The sequence below is a fragment of the Thunnus albacares genome, chromosome 9 (assembly GCF_914725855.1).
Source record: "Thunnus albacares chromosome 9, fThuAlb1.1, whole genome shotgun sequence".
Classification (NCBI taxonomy): Eukaryota; Metazoa; Chordata; class Actinopteri; order Scombriformes; family Scombridae; genus Thunnus; species Thunnus albacares.
In genome coordinates, this window is record NC_058114.1 from 22,344,601 (window position 1) to 22,370,552 (window position 25,952).

Below are 25,952 nucleotides of genomic sequence, written 5' to 3' on the forward strand. Positions count from 1 at the left end.
AACTATCAACTAGAGTGGGAGGGGTTGATATCACTGAGTAGAAAACAAGCCACATGGCTTTATTGAATGCACATATATCACTGTACATGCTGTATATTAATTGGAGGAGGGTCCAACATGTCAAGTGTGCTGAGCTCCGGCCTTGAAAATGTCTCTGCAGCATTCAAAAGGAATTGAAACAAGTTATAATCTTTCCTTCTTCTGTGTTGTTCTTATTCATTTGAGGCTGCTGAGTTTATGTCTTGCTGAGTTTCTCATTAGCATTCTTGCAGTCATCTTTATGCATTATGTATATCGCATTTCTCACTGATGTTTATCTGCCTGGTTCTGTGTGCTCCATGGTGAGTTTTAATGTGCCTCCCACCTTAATGTTATTTCATTTTTTTCCGCTTGGATTCGCATGAGGAACACGCTGAGTTTTTTTCCACTTCTAGCAATATATGGTAGACCCATATGTAACTGATTTTAGTTTTTTTGTGTTTGGGGGAGTTTTGTCTGTGCCTGATGTAAGAGACAAGTAACCTGTACTTGACCTGCATGGCTGTGACAAGAGGCTTTATTCGCACAGAAGAAGAGACCTTTCTTTGCCCTTTACGTAAGAAGCACTTCATGCAGAGAGACCACCTGTTGAAGCATGCTCACTCTCACCCTGTCTTCCAGCTGTCCATAGTCAACCACAAAGCAGATAAAGCTCATTCAATGTTTATTTCCATCTTGACAGTCTGTCAGTGCAAGTGCAGACTACGGTATTTTTGAGGGCATCACAATCTAGCTGGCAGATGTTCGCAAGACATCAAAAAATCTGCTTTTTGTCTGCTATAAGGGCCCACCTGTAACACCCCAACAATAGATACATTAAGTGGATAAAACAAAATGTGCATGAATACTTCAAACAAATAATGTAGCTCTCCATGTAGGAATTAGCAAGAAAGAGACACTTACAAGCGAGTGTTCATAGCTTGCGGCATAAAAGAGCCTTGTGATGTCTGCAGCCTGAGGAGAGCAGCTCAAATACAAAGGACGACACTGGTCATTGAAAATACTCTCTACTGGTCTCTTCTGGTTTGTTTTGTCTCTCTCAGTGTAATTGCTTTGAAAGATGTTTGCTTGAGAAATGAGAGCACTACAAGGCCCTCTGATATATTTTTTTTTTCACCTGTATTTAGTCGTTGTTGTGCCTGTTGGTTGTATGAGTTCTTCAAACAATGAAGCAAATTCTACTGGGAAATATACAAATATATAAAACACATACTTAAACACTTGTTTTCTTTCATTTTATTTACTTTAAGTAGTACATTTTAACATACTCTGGATATTCTGGATAAGAAGAATTTCTCATGTCTGTGGTGTTGATTGAGGGTGAAAATCTTTTTTCTTTAAGTTTTGTCTCTTTGGGGGTTTGAACTTAAATCCTTTGACTAACAAAAAATGCATGTTTGTCTTTGAATTCCTGGAAAAGAGAGTGACCAGCACAGCAAACCCACTTTCAGGAAAGGAAGGTCATGAGTGCTGCATTCAAGTCAGCAGAATTGTCTTCCACTCAGCAAAATAACTTGGGCTCTTTCCAGAACAGCCTCTGGTCCTTTTATTGACAATGTCAAACCTGACAGGACCGAGCATGTTGTCCATCACAGCGCAAGGGTAAAAAGACAAGACGCACAGTACACTATCTATCCAATGCAGCGAGAAGAACATGATGAAGAGGGTTGTGTAGTCAGATAGATGCACTTTAAAATCATAAAGCATCCAACAGGCATAAAACAGAACTGTGCTCAGAAACTGGAAACTGCAATGATCAGATGTTAGAAACTATATTTCCCAGGTTTCCAAAGATTGGAGGGAATCAAAAACACACAGGACAACCATAATAATAATGATAATAATTTATTTATTCATTCAGGTAGAGGAAGAGTCTTTGGCAGTGAAGAACATAGGAGCTGAGGGTGATTTAATGACATAACATCTTTAAAGTGAAGTGCTGCATGGAGACAGATGATTGGGCCAATTGGGCCATTATCACAAGTCCACCAGTGAACCAGTTTTCCCAAGGGGAAGGTAACATTTTCTTGGTGGGGTACACAGTGATTTTCATTTAATCCAGGGAACATTAACCGGTTGCAATAACATTTGATCATGGCACAATAGTAGAACTCTAACATTAGAGTGTCTGCAGGAGTGGAGGAAAACAGTCAGTAAGTGTTTATCTGTATGTGTCACTGTTACATAACAGGTGATAAGTGAAGAGGATGTCCATGAGACAAACAGATGAGAGTTTAGTGTGTGAAGAGGTGTTTGGCTTTTTGTGTGTTTAATGAAGTGAAGTGTCCCTAAAGTTTTCCAAATGTATCACAGTAAAATCTGGCACTGGCTTTTTTTTTTCCTGGCACTCTGAATTCATTCGACATTTACCTTAAAAATCTTCTATCACTCTCCAATCTGGCATTGTGTTACAAAAACATATAAAAAAAAGCAACAATTACAAACAAAAATAGTATTTCATTTAGTGAAGAGGGAGCAAACCACCAACAGAGTGGCTCACTCATTCTTCTGTATTCACATCCCACTGGCATCTCCTACAAACTGACAAGTGCAACTCTGTAGTTCATATAATGAAGGGCAAAGAGGTACAAGTATGCAGTTTGAGACACTTCGCATGGTGCTTTCTATTTCAGAAAGTCCTCCGTTCCTCTGTTCTTGTACATCTCTTATCTTTTTTTTTCTCCAAAAAAGTCTGAGGATGTGATAAAACATCTTTCTGGATCAGAAAGCAGCACAAAGTGCATCTCTACACCCTAAAGATAGGGCAGGTAAGGCCATTTCAATATTTGCCAAGGACTTGTTAAAACCAAGTAATGGAACCAATCAGAATGCATGTAACACTGCATTCGTCACACAGCTCACAATATGAGAGGGGCAGAACACACACACTGTGCACACTGTGCACGAGCCGGACATGGCAGATAAACATGACCGACTAGGGACATTAATGACATCACAGCTCCTGTCAATCGATCAATATCATTCAGAATACTGTCAGGGATCCATTCATTCATCAGTAAAGGCAACAGGACTGGACTCTCAGTCCACGTCTCCTTCAATTCCATCATCCATCTGTACTTTTGAACTTCTGCATTCATAACTCTTCTATTACCAGAAAAGTAGATATTCAGCTACACAGACATCACATGACAAGAAAATGACTTCATTTCAATATCAGAATACTGTTGGAGGTCAGGAGTTTGGCTGCTCCCATAACGTGTGCAAAAAACCTGTGGTTGTAAAGAGTGGAGGCCACTTGGGGTCGCTGTTTCACTCTATCACAGCCATCACTAGTCAAAAGTTAAGTCCCACTGGCACAGCAGTCACGCTACACATCCTTGTTCCATATCAGGGTTGGGAAAGGGGCTGAAAAAGACAGGAGGGGGTGGTACAGTTCAGGAAGAGACTCAACTGGCAAGATAAGAGTGAAAAACTCATTGGGGTCCATCTGTTCCATCTTGAGTCTCCATCCATCTCTCCACCTAAAACCCAACAGTCAAGATCCAATCCAGCACCCTGTATTGTCCTGGGTTAGTGGTGTAAGGGCAAACTGCTGGGTCACTGCAGTCCGGGGTCACAGAGTGACCTTGCTGAGTCTAAGCGAGAGGCTTGAGCGCTGTTGGGTGCGAGGGAGTGTGGAGCTACACCGGCTACGCAGCTGGACTGGCCGACCCGCGGTGCCTCGCACCCGCAGGAGGAAGTCAAAGTTAGCTGAGGTGTTCATGGCGTAAAAGACATTGGCGTTGTCTGGAATCACCAGCTCTGAAAGAAATAAGGAAGGAAGAGAAATAATAGAAAGGGTGAGTAAGATTTAAGCTCTTGCTGTTATAGCTGTTACGCTTCTCGTCAATACATGGGTCATTGTGATTCATTAAGTTTGGGAAAAGATTATCAACAATTGCGAAAAGATACACAACAATTAAAATGCTGAATTGCAAATACAGATGGTGTTTCATCATAGTTTTAGTCATATATGCTGCGACTTCTGCTTTCTGTATTTACTGTAAATCTGACTAGGAACTATATTGAATAACATATGATGCACAATTGCAAGTTTTTGGAGAGCCCTGCACGTAGCCAGGGACCTCTGTGAAACTGTCTGAATAATGAGAAAACACTCATAGAAACTGATCAAGCACCCCAGAGGATCCTACATGAAAAAATCTAGTAAGTCTCCATCGGAAAGTACAGCCATATTTTACCTCTTTCTTCAGAGATGACCTGTACCAGCTCATATCCCTCCTCTGGCTCCACCTCCAGGTTGTGCTTCGCCATGGCTCTAGAAATTACAGCCGGAGTCTTGTCTTGATTGGTCAACTATTTAGGGAATAGAGAGAAAATGAAGTCATGGAGTCATACATAAATTATAAAAATGTGTGTCCGTAGCCTCTCAGTCACGCAGGTATGCAAAAACATATAATTATTTACCAGTATACTCTTGTAGAGGTTCCCGTTTCCCTGCTCCAGACTGACTCTTATGATGCATGCGTCCTGGGCCTGGGTGTTATAAGCTGGAGTTTGGCTCGGGGAGCTAGGGGACATGGGAGTGAGGGAGATGGAGCGTCTGTGGGTGCAGGGGGGGCCGGGGAGGGAGGGAGATGCAGGGGTCATGGAAACACTGGCTGTCGATGAGCTGGTGTCCATCGAGTGGAGTGAAGTACAAGAGGAGGACTCTGATAGCTGGAGAAACATGAAAAAAATGTAAGCGGATCACTTACTTCCACAAATACACTCAACGATATTCTGATCATTAATCTTCAGACATGGTTAAGAAAAACCTCAGGTGACAAGACTCAAAATAGAACTTTTTTTTTCATCTTTTGCCTCAAATTACAGTATTTTGACTTACAGACAGTATGAAAATTATTAGGAGGGAGGAGTCCAGAAAAGTTATGGGGTTTTTTTTCCATTTTGCTGAGGGAAGTTCAGTATTCATTTTTGGTAGTAGTAGAGGGCCTTCTCAGCCAGAGTCTGGTTTTATTTTATTCTTGCCTGACAAGATTTATTGTAAGAAAAAAAAAAAAGAAAAGAAAGAAAGAAAGAAAAAAAGTTTTTTTTAAAGATCAAATATTTCCACTAAAAAGATGGCTTTTGTGTGTGCCATAGAAGTATATTTTACCATATTAGGTGTCTTTTGTATTAGGGTTCTATTTTTCTCATCAAAATCATCTCACAGCTAACAGGATCAATATGTTATGATGTTATTATAATTTAACATGATCTCTTCAGAGAGAATGCATCATTTCTCACTTTCACTAGCCGACAGTTGCTTCCACCTTCTCTATTTCAATGTGTCACAAACATGTTAAACATGTCACATAAAGTGACAGACACTTAGTTCAAAAATAATGAATGGCTCAGTAAACAGCAACCAAAATTTTTGTATGTTTGCAATAATTTGGGCAATTGCTAATTCTTCCTCTGTTATGTGATTAGTTAGTTGTGTAAAAAAAAAATTCCATTGTATCTTAAATTTTTTGCACACTTGAAGTTGTTAACAGCAAAGCACATTATACCAATTCAATAGTGTTCTATTATTTTGAGATATTTGAGGAAGGATGTTGCTATTTTTCTCTTCCCCCATCCCAATAACTTTCATACAGTCCCTACGTATGCCCAAAGGGAAAACCTTTTCCACACTGTTGTAACCCACCTTGTTTTGCTGGGTGTCGGAGGTGTGAGTGGGGGTGAGTCCCTCACTGTCTGAGGGGCTACTAGAGTCACTAGAGGACACGCTGACAGAGTCCATGCTCTCCCCTGAGCTGCCAGTAGGAGGCGAGCGCGGCGTCTCTCTGACGGGTGAACTGGCTGCATTACTGTCTGTTCCAAGAAACAGCCTGGAAAGTAGAGGAAGTCAGTTATTAGATTATAAAAGTAAATAGGTCACAGCAATAGACTGCTTGAATATGCCAATGTGATATGTCCAATGTGACACATCCAAGCCAAGGAAAACTATTTCAAGCCCACTCAAAAGGCATTTCAAACTAGACCTTATTCCATTAGGTTCTATTCAAATCCATTTTCTGGATGTACTCACAGGCTGAGCCTCTTCACCATGCTTTTTCGTGGTTTGGGTGAAGTTGGACTGCTGTCACCGAGACCTTCAATTTCACATGACAAGGCGTAGCTGCAAGAGAGAACATTAATAACAAACCTTAAACATCATAAAACATTACCAAAAAACATGTGCCCAGTGGTTTTGGAAACCATGAATTTTGAGCAAGAAACAAGGAAAGAGAAAGTCAGAGAGGGCAAGAGAGGGAGGGAGAAAAGAGAGCACGCAGAGCAAAAATAACAAGTACAATAGATCAGTAGGGAGCAAAGAGATGACATGAGAACAGCAGGGAGAAGTGAGGAGAAAGGAGAAAAAGAAGGCGCTATTGTGCGTGTGTATGTGTAAACAATAGAAGCAACAGACCATGACCTCATGCACTAATTTGCTTGTTATCTAATGGATAATGGTGCAATCAAGAAAGAAGGTATTCTGAGTAAAGCAGCTGTACCTTTCTTCCTCACTGAGTTGAAACTGGCTCTTAAACCAGCGGAGGAATGCCGGATCCGCAGTCAGACAGTAGCTGTTACAGGCCGACTGGAGCAGCTTGATCTGGGCTATCACCTCAAACTCCTGCAGAGAAAAAGTTAAAATTAGATTTGCTTCTCTTGCATATCAACTTCAAACATGTGTCATGTGTGAGCCTAGCTCATCATGTGATGATTGTCATGGTGTAACCGTGTCAAAAAGAGGCGCCGCTTGCAGCTACACTCACCCTGCGTCTCTTCTCAAAGTTGATCAGACCACCCTGCGGAGGACACAAAGAGCACGCTGTCAGACCCTGGACATCACATACCAGTGGCGGCTTAGACAAACAGCATTAGGTGGACCACTCCAAAAATGGACCGACAAAATTCCTCACACACTCATGGAAACTTACGCCCCAGCTTCTGACAGCGGGTTACACAGACAGACTCTCAGATCTGCGGAGCTGTGCAAACTCGCAGACACATGCTCTCAAATATCGAAACGCACACACAGGTGCAAACAGGCACATACATACAAACCCACACACACATTCAGCAGGTGTTAAGGATTTTTTTTTTACCTCTACTAGGTCAGGAAGGGCGGTGTCCAGCATGGTCAGGTCAGTTAGAAAGGTCCCCAAGTACGGTATCGTTCCTTGCATTGCTCCCTGTAGAGAAACAGTTATTTGATTGCTTTAACATTTACTTTTAAGTACTGCAAGTTCACTAAGATGCCACAAAAAGTTCAAAGAGATTTTTTCACACTGTGGTCCCCACAGATGGCAATGCGGGGTTGTTAAACAAAACACAGGCTTAATAAAAGTACATCACATAATGCATTGAGTAAACAAAACTGAGCATGTGGCTTCATCATACTGGAGAGGCAGGGACTCGCTTTACAGTACATTGCTTTAGAGGAATGTGTTGTTAAAAAATATAAAGCTCTGTTTTAGCTCTCTTTGAAAAAAAATCTGTTTGTGGCTGAAGCTTTTAGTCTGCCAGTCTTTGTCTCACCATTTCCTTCTGCAGCTGTAGTCTCTTGTGGGTGCGTTTCTGGTGCTCCTTGGCACAGCTCTCCAGACTGGCAAACTTTGAAGTACCTTCCTGTAAGGCAGACGAAAAAATAGCTTTGGTCCTCGAGATTCTAACCAGTGATGAAGGAATGTTTCCCGGATTTCTAGCTCAAGTCTCAGTTCACTTGAAGTAACATTTACACGCTTTATAACAGAATTTGTTTCAGAGGGCGATCGCTAAACGTAAATGTACAGGAAACATCCTTTCATTTACTGAGGATTTACATGTTCATGATTCCACAGGGATGAGCAAAAGCACAGGGTTACAATCTTCAAGTATGAAACACATGATGAAGATAGAACTCACCCTCATGAGTAGCTCTCTGCTGGTCAGGTAGTTGTTGTGGTCTGAGAATATGTCCGACAGTTCTTCAAATGTCTGCATGCTGTCTCTGTCAAGCAAAGATTCATGTTAGCTAAAGGATATACTGCGCATGAGATGTCAAGCAGCTGCACTACACTGGCAAAATCAAAGAGATCCTGTAGAATTCTGCGAAAAGGGCAGATTGTTTTATGAAGACCTGCCGAGATTATCTGCATAGTTCAGAGATTTGAGGCTTACTTGTGCACAGCGGCCCATGCTCTTTTCAGTCTGTACAGAGGGTTGGACTGCAGTGCAGACACAATGGCTCGCAGAGACGAGAAGTTTTTGCGTATTCGACACTCCTGTTAAGACGTAATTAAGGTCAGTCATAACTTGGTAAAACATTTGTGAAGGTTTTATATATTTATGTGTGTGTGTGTGTATGTGAGTGTGTGTGTGTGTCTCTGCTCACCTGAGCAATGTCTATCCAGCGCTGGATGACCCGCGCTCTGACATGCGGTCTGATCTGTCTGTGTTTCAGCACCGTGCTGACCACGCAGGCCGCCACGGCGTTGAACTGGGTGATGGTGGCACGAATGGTGGGGGCGCTGTGTTTGTTGTGCTTCTTGTCCCTCTGAGACCAGATAGAGCCCAGGCAATGGTGGGGTACAACTTTTTTAAACAGCAGCTAGAGCAGAATAACAGGGTAACGTTAGTATGACGACACTGACGACATATCACACGGATGTGACCTACGTGATGCTTCCCTCCTGCACAACACACACCGCCTGTTTCCATCTAATTTCCCTCCACTTACTGCATCCATGTAGGTCAATTGCTCAGCCACCAGGTCGGCGTCAAACGATAGGAAGTCCTCCTGGACTTCGATTTCCACCTCCTCTTCCTCCCCCAGGCAGAAAGAGCTGTTGCCGTGGAAACCAGCTGAAAGAAAGCGAACAGGTCATTTGACTCAGGGGAAATGTGATACTTGAGATGAACAAATAAATATATGATATGACAAATAAAATATGTAAAAACAAAAGTTTGATACTTACCATCAGTGTCATCCATTCCAGCCTGAGTCTGCAGCTGCTCCAACAGACCCTCCGCCCGTCTTAGAGCCTCTGAGCCTGGCAGGGCCCTGCGCAGGTAGTCCATCAGCCTGTGAAGACAGGGGTAGTCAGGAGGCTCCTGAAAGTCTTCAGGACACTGGTCCAGCCAGGCACGCAGGATAGAGGCTAAGGCACTGTGGAGATAATTTTGAGAGTGTTGAGAGAGCTGGCACTGATGGAAGGACAGGTGTGGTGAGTTAGAACAAATAAAACTGTATCTCACTTTCTGATGGCTCCACTGGTTTCAGAGCCTTGGCATCTGTTGGTGTCATTTTCTTCCACACTTCCATACCTGCAGCAGAGAAAATGAAGAAACCATTTTTAAAAAATCACTTTAAATCAATACATTATTGTGGCTTTACAGATCCATTTCGCAATGCAGCACCTCAGTCTAACCCTACCTGTCTAGCAGGAGCTGCAGTACAGTCTGTGTGCTGGTGAAGGCTCTGTAGGTGGACAGGAAAATGGAGGTGTAGGTGAGATCATTGTCGCCAAATGCCGTCAATAACGTCTCCACCAGACGCTCCAGTGTTCCAGCACGAATACTTCGGATTTTGCAGGTCTCCAGCTGGCTCACTGTGTGACCAGGAGGCAGACGGTCCCCCTCCGCCTAATCGCACACACACACACACACAAACACATATTTTCACACTGTTATATTTTCACAGACTAGTGTGAATTGAACTGAGCAGTACTATAATGTATTGCAGGGATTTGACTTGTGCTTCCTGAGCCTTTCCTGGCTTTCTTTGGTTTTGGATGCATGTGATGATATATTTATACTCATAGCATGTCAGGTTGCTTTGTTTTTTATCTTTCATAGTCAATAAGAAAACATAAAATCATATAAGGAATAGATTAGGAGTAAGTTTCAAGCTTTAATGAAATTAAGCGAGTGAAGCAACTCAACGGAAGACCAAAAAAAAAAGTTGGAAGACAATCACGACCTATATTTAATTCTGATTTATCCAGATGTGTCCGACTATTGTGTCTACAGGGTGAGAATGAGCAGTTACAAAACGGGCGGGGAGAGAGTCGTACAAGAGGTGGCACAGACGGGGAGAGAGAGAGAGAGAGAGAGACCTTGGTGAAGTTAGCACGCTACAACAGGAAACGCTCCAATCTGCTTTTAATCACAGCATGGCCCCTCCTCCACCATCCCTCCAGACAGAGAGGAGGACAGCAGCAGCAGAGCCAAGTTCTCCCACCACTCCCGTCTGATAACAGCTCAACGCGCACAAGAAATACGATTATTTATCACTTTGAGGTGACCCCGCTGTCCAGTCACACACACAAACACAAGCTTAGATTCTACAGTTCACAATTAATTAGAAATGCATTGACTTTGCAAGTAAATACACTACAATCCTGTAAACAACACATCAGTGTACAACTGCACTGACTGTAATTGCTCTTGTTCACTGACAATTGACTGTTATAGTAAATATACTGTCTCAAAAGGGAGCTCTCACTACTCAATAGACAGCACTGTGTCAAGTACACACACTGTTTTAATTAGCTCTAATACAGTTGGCAGCGGATACAGTCGTCAATATATCAATACAGTCTTAAAGCCTCAGAGCTGTTATCTATTTCGTCTTTCATGTGTAAATCCCCATCCCCCATGTCAAGCACAAAGAGAGCTACAAACAGCGATACAAAAAAACAAACAAAACAAGATTCGGATCTTTCTTGGGAAAACCCTTCCTTGATTTCTAACCATATATTTGTTTTTAATTGTGAAGTTCGTGCATTCTTGCAGTTGATTCTGAGAAAAACTCATAATACAAACTTAAACATAATGCCCACCTAATTGGCTGTTCAGTGCAGAATAATAATACACTGTGTAACATCTTATTATGCTGATATAAACAGCGATACCTTGTGTGCACTGACAAAAATGCACAACTCAAGGAAAAGCCTTTAATACCCCCCTTTTTTTTGTCATAGCAGCGTTTTATAAAACACTGCTGCACAGGGGGACTGAGGAGTTTTTTGTTGGCAGCCAAGAAAGTCAGGAAATCACATGCTTTGGCTAAACAGTGCAGGTCTGGTGAAACTGTTGATTTTCAGCAGGCAGTTAAAAAGGTGTTGTCTATACTGGAGGATTTATAGCTCAAATGTTAAAACAACAGCCTTCTCCCGAGTGAGCACAATGCTGAGAGATGCCCCACAATTGCATAACACAGCCTGCTTCAAACAATAGAACAATTCGATATTTTTTTTGTTTTAAGCGCACAACTAACTGGATTTCTCTTATAAACCATCTACACATGATACATTCCAAGACTTTTCCACTTGGAATAAAAAAAAATCTGCAGTTCACATTTTGCACTGCAACAGGTTAAGAGAGTGGAAAAAGTATCAGGTTTTCATATGTGTAATTTGCTTCGCTGTGGTTTTGGAGCTGGACTCGTCTCCTCTTTGAAAAAGCTTCGTCAGCTGTGATTCTGTCACAGCGTGAGAGATCAGACGGGCCTACTCACCCCCAGCCATCTTGCTCCCTTGTTGGCCGCTTGCTGAATCTGAACCCTCTTCAGTGTCACATTGTAGATGGCTCCTTCCTCAACTTCCTCCCCCCAGTCCTGCACCGAGCTCTGCATGGAGGGAATAAGAGGGAAAACAGTTAGAAACCCAGAGAGGAGAGGAGAGGAAGAGGAGAGGAGATTAAACAGTTTCCTGTAAATAACTAAAAGGCTGCAGTGCTAACTTCAACAAAAAAAAAAGTGTTATTTTGATGGTTTTAGCAGAATGGGAATTCACTTTTCTGAAACCTCTTCAAAAAAAGCAGAAGGAAGAATCTGAAAAAAAACACAGAACCACAACCACGGCACTCAAACAAGGACTGAAGTGCAGTAAAACATCAAGAATGACCAACTCCCCAACCCCCAACACTGCAGCCTGCCAGGCCTCCCTCCCTCTCTCCCCGTCTTTACTCCCTCTTTTATTCCCTATCCATCTCTTTCACTGTGTCCCTGTCTCTCTGGAGCTGAAGTCAGAGCTGGGCAGCTTTCCTGGAGCTCAGAAAAGCTGGAGATAAGAGCCAGAATGGATGAAGTCTCTCAAACGAACCCCTACGCAACAAAACAGGAGATTTGCATCACTTTTTTTTTTTTCTTTCTTTCTGTTGATATGTCTTTGTCTGTTTGTACGGCTAATACAAGCCAAGAGAGCTTGATTACAAATTTGTGCCTCCAGAGCACAACAACCACTTAAATAAAGCCATAAGACAAAGTGGATTCATGCTCATCCTGATGTAGGAGTCCATATGCACTATGTCTGTCTCTGGTTGTAAATCACTGACAAACAGCAGAGCATATAAACAAACAGAGGGAGCGGAGTGAAATCAAAATATAAAACTCCTGCTCAGAGTGTGCGCAAACAGAGACTGGGATCTGCTGAGAGATCAACATACGGAGACAGAGACAAAAACAGAGGCAGGGAGACAGTGAAGGAGCGAGACTGGCCAAATATAAACACCACGCATGCAGTATTATGGCCAAGTCCTCACACACAGGCAGCGGCAGCCAAGATCACTCTCACTTGTCCCCACTTTCATTTATACAGCTCAATGGCAAAGTCCAAACTCTCCCCAAACAGACGGGATGCCAGGAAAAAAAAAAGGGGGTCAAGGGTCAAAGTCGCCATTAACAGGCTCAATGGTCAGTCCTGGAGGCCGGTGGCACTCAGCCATGACTGGGCCTGCATCAGAGTCGTGTTTGGGTTTGAACAGAAGCAAGTGATGCAGAAATGAAAAGAAGGTTCCAAACAAAAAAAAAAGACAAAGAGAGAGAAAGGGAGAGGAGGAGTTTAAAAAATAAAAGGACAGATGAAAACAGCGAGCATGTCTGTGATGTTCATGTTACACTCTGCCATCCTTTCTGCTCCCTGCCCTGTTCAGCATCTTGTCTTCATGGTCAGCAACACGTCTTTCTGCCTCTCTCTCACTTTAGCCGCTGGCTGCCGGCTGGCTGGCGCAGAGACAGATAAATACATCAGTGAATGAGTCATGCAGTCCACACACTCCCAAAACAATAGAGGGAGGTCTCTGCGCTGGCCGGCCCGGGCTGCTGAGTTCACAGTCTGCACACACAGCCTGCTTTTTTGTCAGCCAGAGAGCTGGAGATGTTTTTCAGAGCGGGGTTTAAAAAAGCTCTGCTCGCTTTGTGCACCAAGTTTGGGGCTTATTGTGAGGCAAAGTTCCATGAGCTTGCATGAAAATGGAAAACCTATACAGTCGGTTAGAGTATTTCTATTCACCAGAGAGGAGAGGATGTAGTAAGTCTTATACAGATTCGTTGTGAATTTAACAGAGATATCAGCGGATAGGAATTAGTTTACAGAGAACGCAGTATATCAAATGACTCTGGGTGAGGTGTAAACAGGAGATGAGTTGTTTACTCTCTGCACTAACTTGGATGCTTCCGCAGAAGATGCTTAAAATGTGCAGAGTAAGGAGAGCAGGGAGGCAAATAGTACACTATCTCTGCTCAAATAGTGCTAATCTGCCTATCAGCCTATCAGCTGTGAGTGAAACAATACTCCCAAGATAACAACAACAGCGGTTGTGTTAAATCTTTGGCGCTGATCTGTTGCTTTTTTGTGCTTTCCTCGCCTGGACGCAGCTGGGACCCGCGGAGAGACAGCGATGGCCCCGGGGCCTCGCCGATTGTTCCCTCTCTGTTTCACTGCGGGCCCCCAGACAAAAGTTTTCATATCCATCATCAGGGAGGGGAAAGCTGACGGGATCGAGTTCATATTCTGGCGGAGCCGACAAGGGATTTTTATTTTATCCCTCCACCCCCCCTCCGCCCCCCTTCTTCCCCACGTTTCCAAACTTTGCGTGACATCTTTACGCACCAGCAATGTAGGTTAAACTGGATTTAAAGTCCTGCGCCACAACAGACGGGTGTGAAAACAATTAAAACTCAATGTTCAACTGTGTCCCCCCTCCTCCTCCTCCTCTTCTTCTTTTCCCCTTTATCCGCTACTTTCCCAAGCACCCCCCCCCCCCCCCTCCCCACTTCCCTCTCCAGCCCCCCCCCCCCCCTCTCTCTCTCTCTCTCAAAGCTGACTTCAAAACCACAAACTCAACAACACAGCAGAGGATGGAAAACGATGAGAGTTTTTTTTTTGTTTTGGTTTTTACCATTTTAGTTTTCCAGGCGAATTTCATGGTGAGCGTTTCTTTCATGATCCGTGGATAGCATCAGAGCTCGGGAATAATCCGCCAATGAGAGAGAAGAAGATGTGTCCTTTCTTTTAAAAATCCCAGATCCACGCTGAAAGAAAAAAAAAAATTCTTCCCCTTCACCACACACGCACACACGGTCGTTCCTCTCCAAAGTCCAAATCCTCCTTCTCTGTCTGTCAGTAAGCGCTCCCCTCTTCTACTGAATGACCAAACTCCTCCTACTTGCACTCACAACAGTCCGGTTCAAACTCCTCCTCTCTTTTTGTCCGAATTTCATCAGTGACAACAATGTGTGCGCTCAGACGCAGTTGTGATTCCTGTTTGCGCAACACACCACTACACATGAATCATAAATCCGTCTCTAATGACAATCATGGAACATGTAAGAGTTTTAAAATAGGTTTTTGGGTGTTGTTAGTCTTTTGTTTTTTTGGAGTATTGTAGGAAAAAATGATTGATTTGATTGATACAACATAAAATTAACACAAATCTTTCATTCTTTTATTTCAGTTGTAAAAGAAAAAAAGTATATCAGATTTTTTCTTACAGTTATTGCTTTTATGCTTTTGTGGTTTTTATATTTGTTTGTAATTTTTGTGTCACCTATTATAATGAGAAAAATACAGAAATCTATGGGGTGTTTCTAACAAATAGCATTCATGTTTTTGTTTTCTGTTTTATGTGTAAGCTGTCTGATAACTTTATTTACAACACCTGTCCTTGAAAACATAAAATTGTCTGACCATTAGAGAAGTTTCTGGTGCCATGAAGAAAGAAAAAAAGCCTCTATAGCACCAAGCAGGTAGTTATTTCCTTTATGATGTATGAACATTTTCAGTTTAAGCTTGCATGCTTTAGTCAACTATTTTATCTTATTTTAGTTGAGTTAAAGAGTTATGTTTAGTTTAGCGTAGTTTTGTTGCTTTTTTTTTTGTTGCTTTTTTTAGTCTTTCAGGATCACAACCCCTCAAAAAACATCAAAACATAAAAAATCCTACATCCTGACATCCATGCCCTCCTTATTCACACCCAAAAAAGAAAACAACAAACATACAATACACAAAGCGAAGGGAAAAATATTAACAAAAGAAAAAGAGTTTAGTTCAGAGACATCTTTGAGTTATTACTTAACCCTGTAGTTTTATGGCTGTATTTTACACACCTGGTTATTTATTTCTATACACTAGCGACCATTAACATGTAGATTAACGTACATTAATGCACAGATTTCATATGTGTGGATGATATGATGCACCGCTGGCCCTGGATGTCCTGTGTGTGAAGCAGCTGCGGCCTCCTCATGCTCCCTGCGTGGGACAATTCAAGGAAGGCCGTAGATGCCGTCACCAGCACTGTGCATTGTCAGTGACAGGAGAGGAGAATGGGCAACACTGTTCCACTGTGAATGTGCCTGCACACGTACTCAAACAGCCTACTTGTGTGAATAAACGGGAAGATATGAATCAAGCATTGACTTTGTGAGGGGTCTTTGTTGTATTGTAAACATATATCAAATGTGAGCAAGCACTGAGTCTTTCATTTACAAGTCCATTTAGTCGGCTGATGAAATGATCCAGAGTCATAAGGACTGTCGTGAGACAGAGGGGACCTTATGATGTGTATTGTCATCTGGCTCAGTGGGTGAGATGCTGGATCTGCTGCAGCCCCCTTTTCATGTATGTGTATGTGATATGCCTACCCACTCCTCTGGCTCCTATAACCCCAACGTCACACTCAGCGTCACTGGCTGTCACACACCACGCTGCCAAGTAGGGTGCACACACACACACACACACACACACACAAGGTCCTCGCTGTTGGCATCATTGCTCCCTCTGAGCTTTGCTTGGAAAGCAAGAGGCCACTAAGAGGCCAGGGAAGCCCGGTGTATGTCTTCGTCATTGTATCTCTGTGTGTGATCGTGTTTTCTCAGTTTTTCTGTTCAGGCTGTATATCTGGCCGGGCTCCAGTTCCCAGGCCGAGCTGCCCCGGTGTCCACTTGGGTCTCTGGAGCTCTGGGAAGCCCAGAGGGGCAGTGGGAAGGTTATGACCCCACACAACCTTAGCTCTGCTCTGGGGGATTTGAGTGTTGGTCTCACAGTGGGAGTGATGTCATATCTCAACGCAAACAAGACGTCTGACAAATGTGACAGCAGCTGCTCGGTCTGATGGATGAGCAGACAAGTACACAAATCTTTCAACTTGAGATCAAAATGAGAAATGTATTCTCTCTCTCTGGGATCCAGGTCCATTAAAGTAGTATTTGTAAGCTGGTATTAGCATCAAAAAGGGACTCGGAAAATATTCTTGGGCCTTTTTTGTAGTTTAAGGTTCTACAGAGGCATAGGAGGCCAGGCTTCAGTGAATGTCAGAGCTTAGTCCAAATCCAAGTCGAGTCCCAAGTCCCTTAGGCCAAATCCAATAATTTCATCAGTCAAACATTTTGGGAAATACACTGTCATGTCTGCATGCTAAATATGAAGCTACAGCTAGCAGGCAGTTAGCTTAGCTTATAAAGAAAGACTGGAAACAGCTAGCCTGGCTCTGTCTAAAGGTAACAAAATCCGCCTACAAGCACCTCTAAAGCTCGCTAGTTAACAACTTATATCTGGTTTCTTTCATCCATACAAAAATGGAAGTGTAAAAATGACAGGTTTTACTTTTACAGTTTGATGCTTGACCAGGTGCAATGACTTCCTGGAGTCACCATGAGGTTGCCAGTGGAGACCCCGAACCATATTTAACAAAATGTTCAATTATTCCTTTAAGTTGAAGTCAAATTGCAAGTCTCATCAAGTCTATGAATGCTGAATCTTACATAAAATGACACAGGATCTATGTTAATATTGTTTCTTACACAGCTGAGACCAAGTTATTTTAATGCAAAAGTATTATAGTTAAATATTTCAGGTGCACAGCCATGCAAGGCTTGTCTGGCACTGTCTAATTCAGTGCTTATTGATCTGGGATTTCAACACTTCAAAACCTGACACTTAAATGTGTTTATCTCACAGCAGTGACACTCAAATTGAATCTCACCAGTTGTGGAAGACGTATTCAGACCCTTCACCTAAGTACAAATAGTAATACCACACTGTAAAAAATACTCCATTACAAGTAAAAGGCCTGCAAATGTAAAATGTTGTAAAAGTAAAACTTTTATCATCGAAAGTATAAGCACTCGCCCTGTCAGAGTGTCATATTATAATATATTAATTATATTGGATTATTATTATTGATTCATTAACATATAATCAGCACTTCAATGTTGTAACTGTTCAAAGTGGAAGTAATTTTAACTACAGTATTACATTTTCAATTAGTAACTACAGCTGTCAAATGGATTTAGTGGAGCAAAAAGTGCAATATTTGAATAATATAGAAGTATACAGTTAGTAAACAGCTGTATAGTACAGTAGGATAGAATGGAAATACCCAAGCAATAAAGTACAGTAGGATAAAATGGAAATACCCAAACAGAGTGAAAGTGTACTTTTCACCACTAAGTATCACATCCTTATATTTCCGACTTACGTCTGATCTTTAATTAAACCCAACATCTATCTTTAGAAATCTGTACATCACATTGCCACTAGTTTGAATGTAAAAGTTAAACAGAATGTGATAAAGGTGAACATTGTTATGTTTGAAAGGCTGATAGAAATAACACATGATATTCCTGCAATCTAATAGAGCCTCACACCAAGTTTTACTTTCTACTTCGAAGACTAATGACATTATGGAATTTAGGAAAGCCCTTGATGGGGCAAAACAGTTTTTTTTATATAATAGGTTCCTGCCATTATTTAGCTCCCCAAGTATGCTCTTCTCTCTGTTCCACACAGTCAGTACAGGCAGCTACAGTACAGACAGAAAGGGGACAAAAACAGGAGGAGTGCAGCTCGTACTGTTATTGCACCACTGTGGGGAAAAACGCACATTCCAGGAAATCTCCCACTTCCTGCCTCCAGCCTCCTGACTCCAGCGAGGCTGCTGTCCTCATACCTGACTGGCTGGGGAGCCTCTCTGGCCTGGAGCATGGTCGTAAAAGCAGACCAATAAGAAGGAGAGAAGAGGAGAGGAGAGGAGAGAAGAGGAGAGGAGAGGAGAAGAGAGGAGAGGAAAGGAGAGGAGAAGTGAGGAGAGGAGAGGAGAGGTGTAAAAAAAACAGGGGATTCTTGATGCAAGCAGATGGAGCAGGGTAGACCGAAATCTACCAGAGATCACAATACACACACATTTTTGCTTGCTCACAAACACACAGAGGTCAATAATTGGCTCTTGGGCACCATGTGTAATGTCAGTGTTAACATCCAAGATAAGAAGGTCATGTATCAGAGAAAGTGGAGGACACTGTAGAGATTAACTTGAAAGGACATTATCTCTACTCTGTGTGTGACGTAGAGAGGAAGATGGAGAGGGGAAGAGTTCACAGTACAGTCATAAACTGAGAGGATCCATACTGGCAGAGAGACAAGCGTGATGCAACAGGAGCATCTCACACCGGCTTCCAGAGAAAGAGTGATTTCTTATTTCAGGCTGGAAAGAGATGTCCTGCTTTAGTTTTTTTGTGCTGGAGAGACTCATCATTTCATCCAGTGAGAGGAGTATCAGCGGTGACTGGAGCCAAACTCTCCAGTGGAAAAAGTCATTGCGTAAAATTTAGAAGCTTTCCTGCTACCATATGAGGACTGAATGTGAGAGTAAAAAACATGCAGTCAGGTCATGCTCTGTTCTTGTTTGTGCCTTTTTCCAGCTTTTGAGAGCAGAGCTTGTATCGTATGTGTGCACATGGGTTAAATGTACTTATCACGCTTACTTTCACTGTATGTTTGCGTGTGGTTGGTTGGTTGGTTTGTGTTTCCACAGCATACTGCCCAGTAGAGGGCAGAGTTCATAAACCACCTTGTTTATCCATAGTCACCAGAGGCTTCAGCAACACCAGGTTGGATTTATGGTGTGGGGTCAGGGTGATCTTCTATAACTCAATAAAACAGAAAAGCTGTGCAGTCAAAGTTTTAAAAAAGGTAATTTAAGAGCAGTAAAGCACTGGCAATACACTCTGTACATGCACATGTCTGTTGATTCATTTGTGAAAACACAGATGGATGAGGACACGCCAGGTCACGTCTCATAACACACACACACACAGCTGCATTTTCTTTTTCTCTCTTTGTCTGTTTCTGTCTCTTCTTTGGTCAAGTGAACCCTTTGTTCAAGCAATCACATTAAAGCTCCGTCTCTGCCTCTCTCCTTCCCTCTCCCTCTTCTCTTATGTCATGTCTCTGCTCCCCTCAGATCTATTGTCCTTGCTGTTGTTGAGCTCTCTCTCTCTCTCTTTTTCTCTCTCCTCTCTCTGGATGGGTGACATCATTTTAGTTTCCAGTAAAGTCCAGAGCTTCAGACAGAGACCCCTCCCCCTTCACACGCGACATTAAGATCACAGCTGACCCTTCACAACCAGCACACACTTCAAGGAAAGTTTCTCTGAGTTTCATTTGCACTTAATCATGTTTATGTGCAAAGATGTTTTAGCTAAATGAAATTGTACAATAGACTTGTTTTTTTCAGTTGGACTGTTGTACTAAAGCTGAGATAATCCACTCTGGAGCTATGATGACTCAGATGGTATGCTGGTTGTTAAGGTGCTTTCAGGTGTCCCTGCATTTAGAAGAGTTACGATAAATTAGACCCATGCAGCACACACACACACACACACACACACACAACCCCCCTTCCAGGGCCCCAACTCTGACCCACCCCCCCCAGATCTAAGCCTTGCTAAGCCTTGAATGAATCAGTCTGGACTGGCTCGGTTGTCTGTCTGACCCCCTGCTAATGAGAGAAGGACCATCTGTTGCCCAACAGATACATGCTACCCTAAGTTGTCACATATGCAACAAAAACAACACACAGTATGCATGAAACTGGTAACACTCTGGTGAGAACTGCTGCCACACCAAAACCTGAAATCACACCAGAAAACCAGAAAACTACACAGCAAGACTGCAAATACATTACATCAGAAAGTTACTCTAACCATCAGACTATTTGTTTTGTTTGTTCTGACTATACTGTAAGAAAGAAATATCACAATGAAGGTTTAATTAAAGGTTCCTTTCATCTAATTTCTGGCACTGAATTTAATTCTATATTATAATATTATGCTGCCGTCTGCAGCTCTGTACGTGTTAAATTGAAGTGTGAAGCATGTGTATTGTAGGAAATGAAACTGCGCTAAGTGACGAACACAACACAGACTGGGGCTGCTACAAAAAAAAGAGGCAGTAGCTGTACTGTAGCACATAAACAAGCATTAACAGAACTGCTGTTGCCATAACAACAAAACATAGGAAGATATTTACTCTGACAGAGCAATATGGACACATCACATACTGTGTAAAGTTAAAATAAGATACAAATATTTGTACTCTTTTCTGAACAAAAGTTAGTGTATTTATCATAGTGTTTGATCTTAGCAGAGTTATTAAAGTTAATTATCTGCTATCTTAATTATGTGCTGACTACTTATATTAATAAGCAGTTTTACACACTAATGCCACACACACACACACACACACACACACACACACACACAATAATGCACACATCACAATGCCAGCTTGATCCTAGTCATGCGTCCTGGCTAATACTGCATGCACTGCCTGAGCGGGAAAAGGAGTAGAGAATTGTGTGTGTGTGTGTGTGTGTGTGTATGTGTGTGTGTGTGCGCGTGCGTGCGTGTGTGTTTGTTTGATGGGGGGCATCTTGCCCCAGACACATGCAGACACAAAGTCACCAAGCTGCCAAACCATGAAAACCAAACCAAATCAAAGACTGCTGCTGCACATATTGCCTCCTGCCTCCTGCCAGTGCTCAACCCACACCTAAACACACACACACACACACACACACACACACAGACCACAGCATAATACACACCCATCTCCATATGGTATGATGAGTTTCTGCCCCAGTTGAGCGAGCTGCTCCTGTGGTGTTTGTTGCTCTGAGATGGACGTGCGGGGGACATGGACAATGCCTGAAGAATTGATTTTTCACACTAGTCCTATTATGTGACCTAATTAGGCCCAAAGTCACAATATGAACCACGACAGAGCTGCAGGCAACAAGACAACTTGACCTGCCTGGGGGTCACCCAAGTGTGTAAACAGCATCTTACGTGGTCGACTGAATAAAAAGATGACGGAGACCTGGATTTTGGAGAAGAAAGAGGTCTGGTAGTTTGTGAATTGTGCAATTAGAGAAAAATGAATGTACAGATATGAGTGAACTGAAGAACATTAAACTCCCTCCACTTGTGTCTTATATTGTCAGTGCTTACTGGGATAATCAAGATATATTGTTGTAAAATGTATTGACATTTTGTAAAAATTATGGAGATACTTGTAAAAGTGAAAGGTATGGAACATCATACCAGTCATAGAACTAGTCTTAGCTGGATGAATGAAACCCTTAACTGTTGAAATCGTGTTGACGAGTCATCAAAACACATGACGAACACGAATCCAAACTTCAGGAATGGAAACACTGAGACGTCACTGAGCATCAGCCGAAAACGTGCACTTCTCTGTTCAACAAAGAAGAAAGAGGAAGGAAGAGTGCTAACTCAGCTTTCTTATTTTTTTTCAATGGAAAACACGCCATCATCGAAATTCTCCATCCCCCTCTTCCTTTGTCCCCGTTTTCCCTGCAAACAGTCACTTCTGCATTTATAGCAAACAACCTGCTGAGGTTATTGAACTATCCTGCTGGTTACTGTGAGCCAACGGGTGTGAGGGCACTGTTAATATTCCCTCTACTGGAGCTTTTTATTGATCGGCCTGCAGCTTGATTACATTGCCCTATCACTGACAGAGAGAGAACAGTAGAAAAGAACCCTGCAGACTTCTAAAATGCAGTTAGAGCAGTAAAATGTACTGTGATAACCCACTGAGACGTATGCAGTCGTCAACACTCCCGCTTCTGTGCAGTTGAGTTTAAACCCGGTCATGTCCTGTGTCACTTAGTCTTTTGACATATCCTCTGATGTCTGGATTATGATGTTTAAAAGATGTCATCAGTTTCAGTTGCTATATCTTCCCCTTAATCTCTATGTTCCCTCTGCTTATATGACCATGTGTGCTCATGTGGGAGTCTTGTTGTCCTCTGCTGATAATGGCTGACACCTCAGCACTCCTCCCTCGCCTCTGATCTGAACTGTGGACCTGACAGCTGTCTATAATCGTTCAGCTAGATGATTACATCAGTCAGTCCAATCACTGACTTTATGATTGGCATGGTTTCATAACCTCCTTAAGTTGGGGACAAAGTGAGCTGACAAGTGAGGAATGAAACACCTGAGAGCCGTTAAGGCAAAGTCTCCGCCCTCCAAGCCAACCCAAGCCAATCAAAGCCAGTATGACGGACATGTGGAAAGGTTATGCAATTATTGCTTTTTATTACGGGTAAGTTTAATGATTATAGCCACTGATGATTTTCTTTTTTTTATTCTTACATAATTTTATTGAAACCGTTTAACCCTACGTGCCCTTATTGCCCCCTCGCCCAGCTGTGCAAACTCAATACTGTAAAAACAGTCACAAGGACTGCTGAGCTCCTGACACACAGAGTTGATGCGTGTAAGCTGAGCCTCGCTTTGGCTGTGACACTCGGAGTGTGTGAGTGTGTGCAAGTTAACCTCCAGTCTCCTTACCCATGGAAACAATTGGTGGAAACAGTCCTCTGAGCTGGGAGGACACGTCAACCAGGATGTCAGATAGGCGACAAGGAGGATGATCTCCAAACATTCAAAACACTGACACACACACGCTGACAGATTGCAACTGGCATTGGATTAAAGTGAAATTCATCACTTATTGAAAACATTTCTCAACAGTAATAACAGAGTAATGAGGTACTAAATTGAAACCGGTTGGGATTTTGTTGTTTTTGCTGTCACAGAACATTCAGTGTCTTGTTTAAAGGGCAGGTTCAGAATTTGTCAAGTCTCTCTTAAAACAACAGTCAGGTGCCCAAATGAACATTGAAACAAGTTTTCCTTGCTGTAATCATTCTTCCTGTTCATACTGGCTATTAGAAGATCTCCTCCAAATGCACTTTCAAGGTGCATTATAAAGGAATCTCTTAATGGTCAGTATGAACAGGAAGAATGATTACAGCAAGAGAAACCTGTTTCAATGTTCATTTGGGCATCTGACAGTTGTTTTAGGACAGACTTGAAACACTGTGAACCCATCCTTTAAGGACACTTCAGCTGGCTGGTATTTCTACTCACAAAATCTCAATGTGCCATTTAAATACCAAAAAATATTTTCACTTTGGCCTCATTACCACAAGTGCGCACATGCAAACAATTAGCCACAACTAAGCTGGAATAAGCCGTCGCTGCAGGTTGTTTTCTGGTAATCACACACGCAGGAATCTGCGGCCTCAGACAAGAATTGAAAAGAAAAGTAAATAAACAAAAACGTGTGTGCGCTGACATGAAAAGTAACATGAGCAACACTTCTGTCACTCCAGTTTTAGCTCTGGTTGGGTTCTGAAGTAAGGTGAGTAATGCCTTTACTGTGAAGGCTCTGACCAATCAGCAAATTGGTACTCTCTCAAACACACACACACACACACACACACACACACACACACACACACACACACACACACACACACACAGACACAGACAAGTAAGTGACCAATAAGCGGTAGTAACAGTGAATGTGAATTACTGTCTTTCACAAGAGGTCAGCTGTCCTCTCGTCTGTGCCACCAAAGGTTACTGTCTAGTTTGACTCATTGCACTATGTGTTTCTGACTCGTTGCATAAAATTTCATTGAGCAGAGGTCAAGCAGAGGAACTAAAAAATGAAACGATGGCTGGAAAAATGACAATCAGCCAAATCACTGATTCTCAGTTGAGCAAATTGATAATAGGAGGATGTTTTTGACTTATTTGATCTTAAAATGATCGTCACTTACTGTACATTGCAAGATGTTTATGTAGGAAGTGTCAAAACCTCTTAGCTGTGACCACCAGCTTGGCCAGAGTCCAGAGCAGCCACAGATTTGCTTTGCACTTCAGCTGTAGTCACTTTTCTCTCTCACGCACACACATAAGCATCTCCTTCCGTATTTTTCTTTTCTTATTATCTACTCTTCCCTGCGTTCTCACAATCACCACAGACATCCAACAAACAGACCTTGGAGGAGTCACAAACACCAGGCCTAGCCCACCTATCTCTCTGCTCTTCACTGCTTCTCTCTCGGTGTTTATACTTCCTTTTTTCCCTCAGTGAATTGGTTTCTTAGAATCTCAGCTGTATTCATTTTACAGTTTCCAATTCGCTTCCCATTCCCGTTCTTGAATCTATCAAGACTGACCAAACCCTTGACACCAAACAACAATGCAGCACCTCACACACTTTAAATAACATAAGGTACAGGAAGGTCACTCATTCGAGGGCCAACATCTGCCACATTGTTTAACAGGACTGGAAGTACTTGTGCTTCCCAGAAATAAAAACAGATTTCAACTAACAGACACAATCACTCTGCCATGTACTCGGTGTACTGACCCAGTGGTGCGGTGTGCTCTCTGGGTAGCGGGGCTGATACCTCTGTAGGGCAACACCCCCTTCCCCTTCCAGCAGCAGGGTGCAGTCCAGGTCGAGAAAGCTCTGTTGGGGCCCCGTAGGCCAAGGCAGAATGGTAGCCAGAGGGCATTGGGAGATCATGTTGACTGCCGGGATCAGCGGCAGGGATGGCAGGGATGGCAGGGATGGCAGGGCATACTCCAGTTTGGACGGCAGTTTGGCTAGAGGGTTCTTCAGGAGGATCTGTAGAAAGTTGTAGCTGTGGTAGTCCAGTGAGAATCAAGATGAAGAGGATTTATGTGTTGGTTTTGAATGAGTCCACAGGAGTTCCTCTTGATTTCCCAGAATGAAGCTGATGTTGTCACCTCCTCCTGGACTTGTCTTCAGCTCAGAGGTGTGACAGATGATAACTCTCCTCTTATAACTGTTTTCTCCCTTCCTGTTTCTGTCTTTTCTCCCCTTTGCCACAAACAGTTTCTATTTTTCCCTCTTCTCTTTTTTTTTCCCCTTCCTGGCGCGCGTGGAGCTTGGCTTGCTAACAGCTCTCAACCACATGAGTGATTAAAGTCTATTGTCTCTCTTTATTTCTTTCTCCTTCTCTCCCTCACCCCCCACATTCATCCCAGTCAGAGGGGGAGGAGTTATAAAGCTGTGGCCCGGCCCCTTAAAAACTACCCACTGACTAAAGAGAGTTTGACTGTGGAAGAGTAGAAAAGGAAAGACAGACAGGAAAGCTGAGATAGAGAGGAGGATGTTATGGCAGAGGTTCTAAGAATTACTAACAATAGCGAATAGTTTCCATGATAAATGGACTTTAGGCCTCATTTATGTCCCACCCATGCACCCATTAAATGTTCAAACAGAGATTTCAAATCTCATTGTTAAGAGTCATTGCCTTTGCTGGGTTATGCCATAATTTGTCTCTACAGTCATTTTAAATTCCCCACTTAAAGTTCTTTTCAGATTTGTTACTAGAAGTTTATTGAGGCAGTCCTGTGTGTGTAAAACGTGATTTTTTTTTTTCTCCCCATTAAACTTAAGTTCATGTGTTCAGACGAGCAGAAAGTTACTGATTCAGCTCTGTTAAGCAACACAGCTTGG

The 25,952-nt window shown here is 42.6% G+C and overlaps 1 protein-coding gene across 2 annotated transcripts; it reads right to left on the reverse strand.

Annotated features, from left to right (window-relative positions):
- Positions 1-1,868: 1,868 nt before the first annotated feature.
- On the reverse strand, positions 1,869-25,406 carry rgl1 (ral guanine nucleotide dissociation stimulator-like 1). Of its 2 annotated transcripts, none has more exons than XM_044361390.1 (18): positions 24,834-25,406; positions 11,534-11,644; positions 9,449-9,657; positions 9,271-9,339; positions 8,991-9,181; positions 8,753-8,877; positions 8,408-8,623; positions 8,194-8,297; positions 7,939-8,023; positions 7,573-7,662; positions 7,140-7,226; positions 6,807-6,839; positions 6,543-6,664; positions 6,077-6,166; positions 5,693-5,876; positions 4,468-4,719; positions 4,242-4,356; positions 1,869-3,801 (listed from the first exon to the last, which is right to left on the reverse strand). In XM_044361390.1, the coding sequence occupies exons 1-18, from the start codon at positions 24,990-24,992 to the stop codon at positions 3,614-3,616; spliced, it is 2,430 nt and encodes an 809-aa protein (XP_044217325.1). In that variant the 5' UTR covers positions 24,993-25,406; the 3' UTR covers positions 1,869-3,613. The 2 variants fall into 2 exon arrangements, with proteins under 2 accessions (XP_044217325.1, XP_044217326.1); XM_044361391.1 differs by lacking the exon at positions 24,834-25,406 and adding an exon at positions 14,197-14,449.
- Between the last annotated feature and the right edge of the window lie 546 nt (positions 25,407-25,952).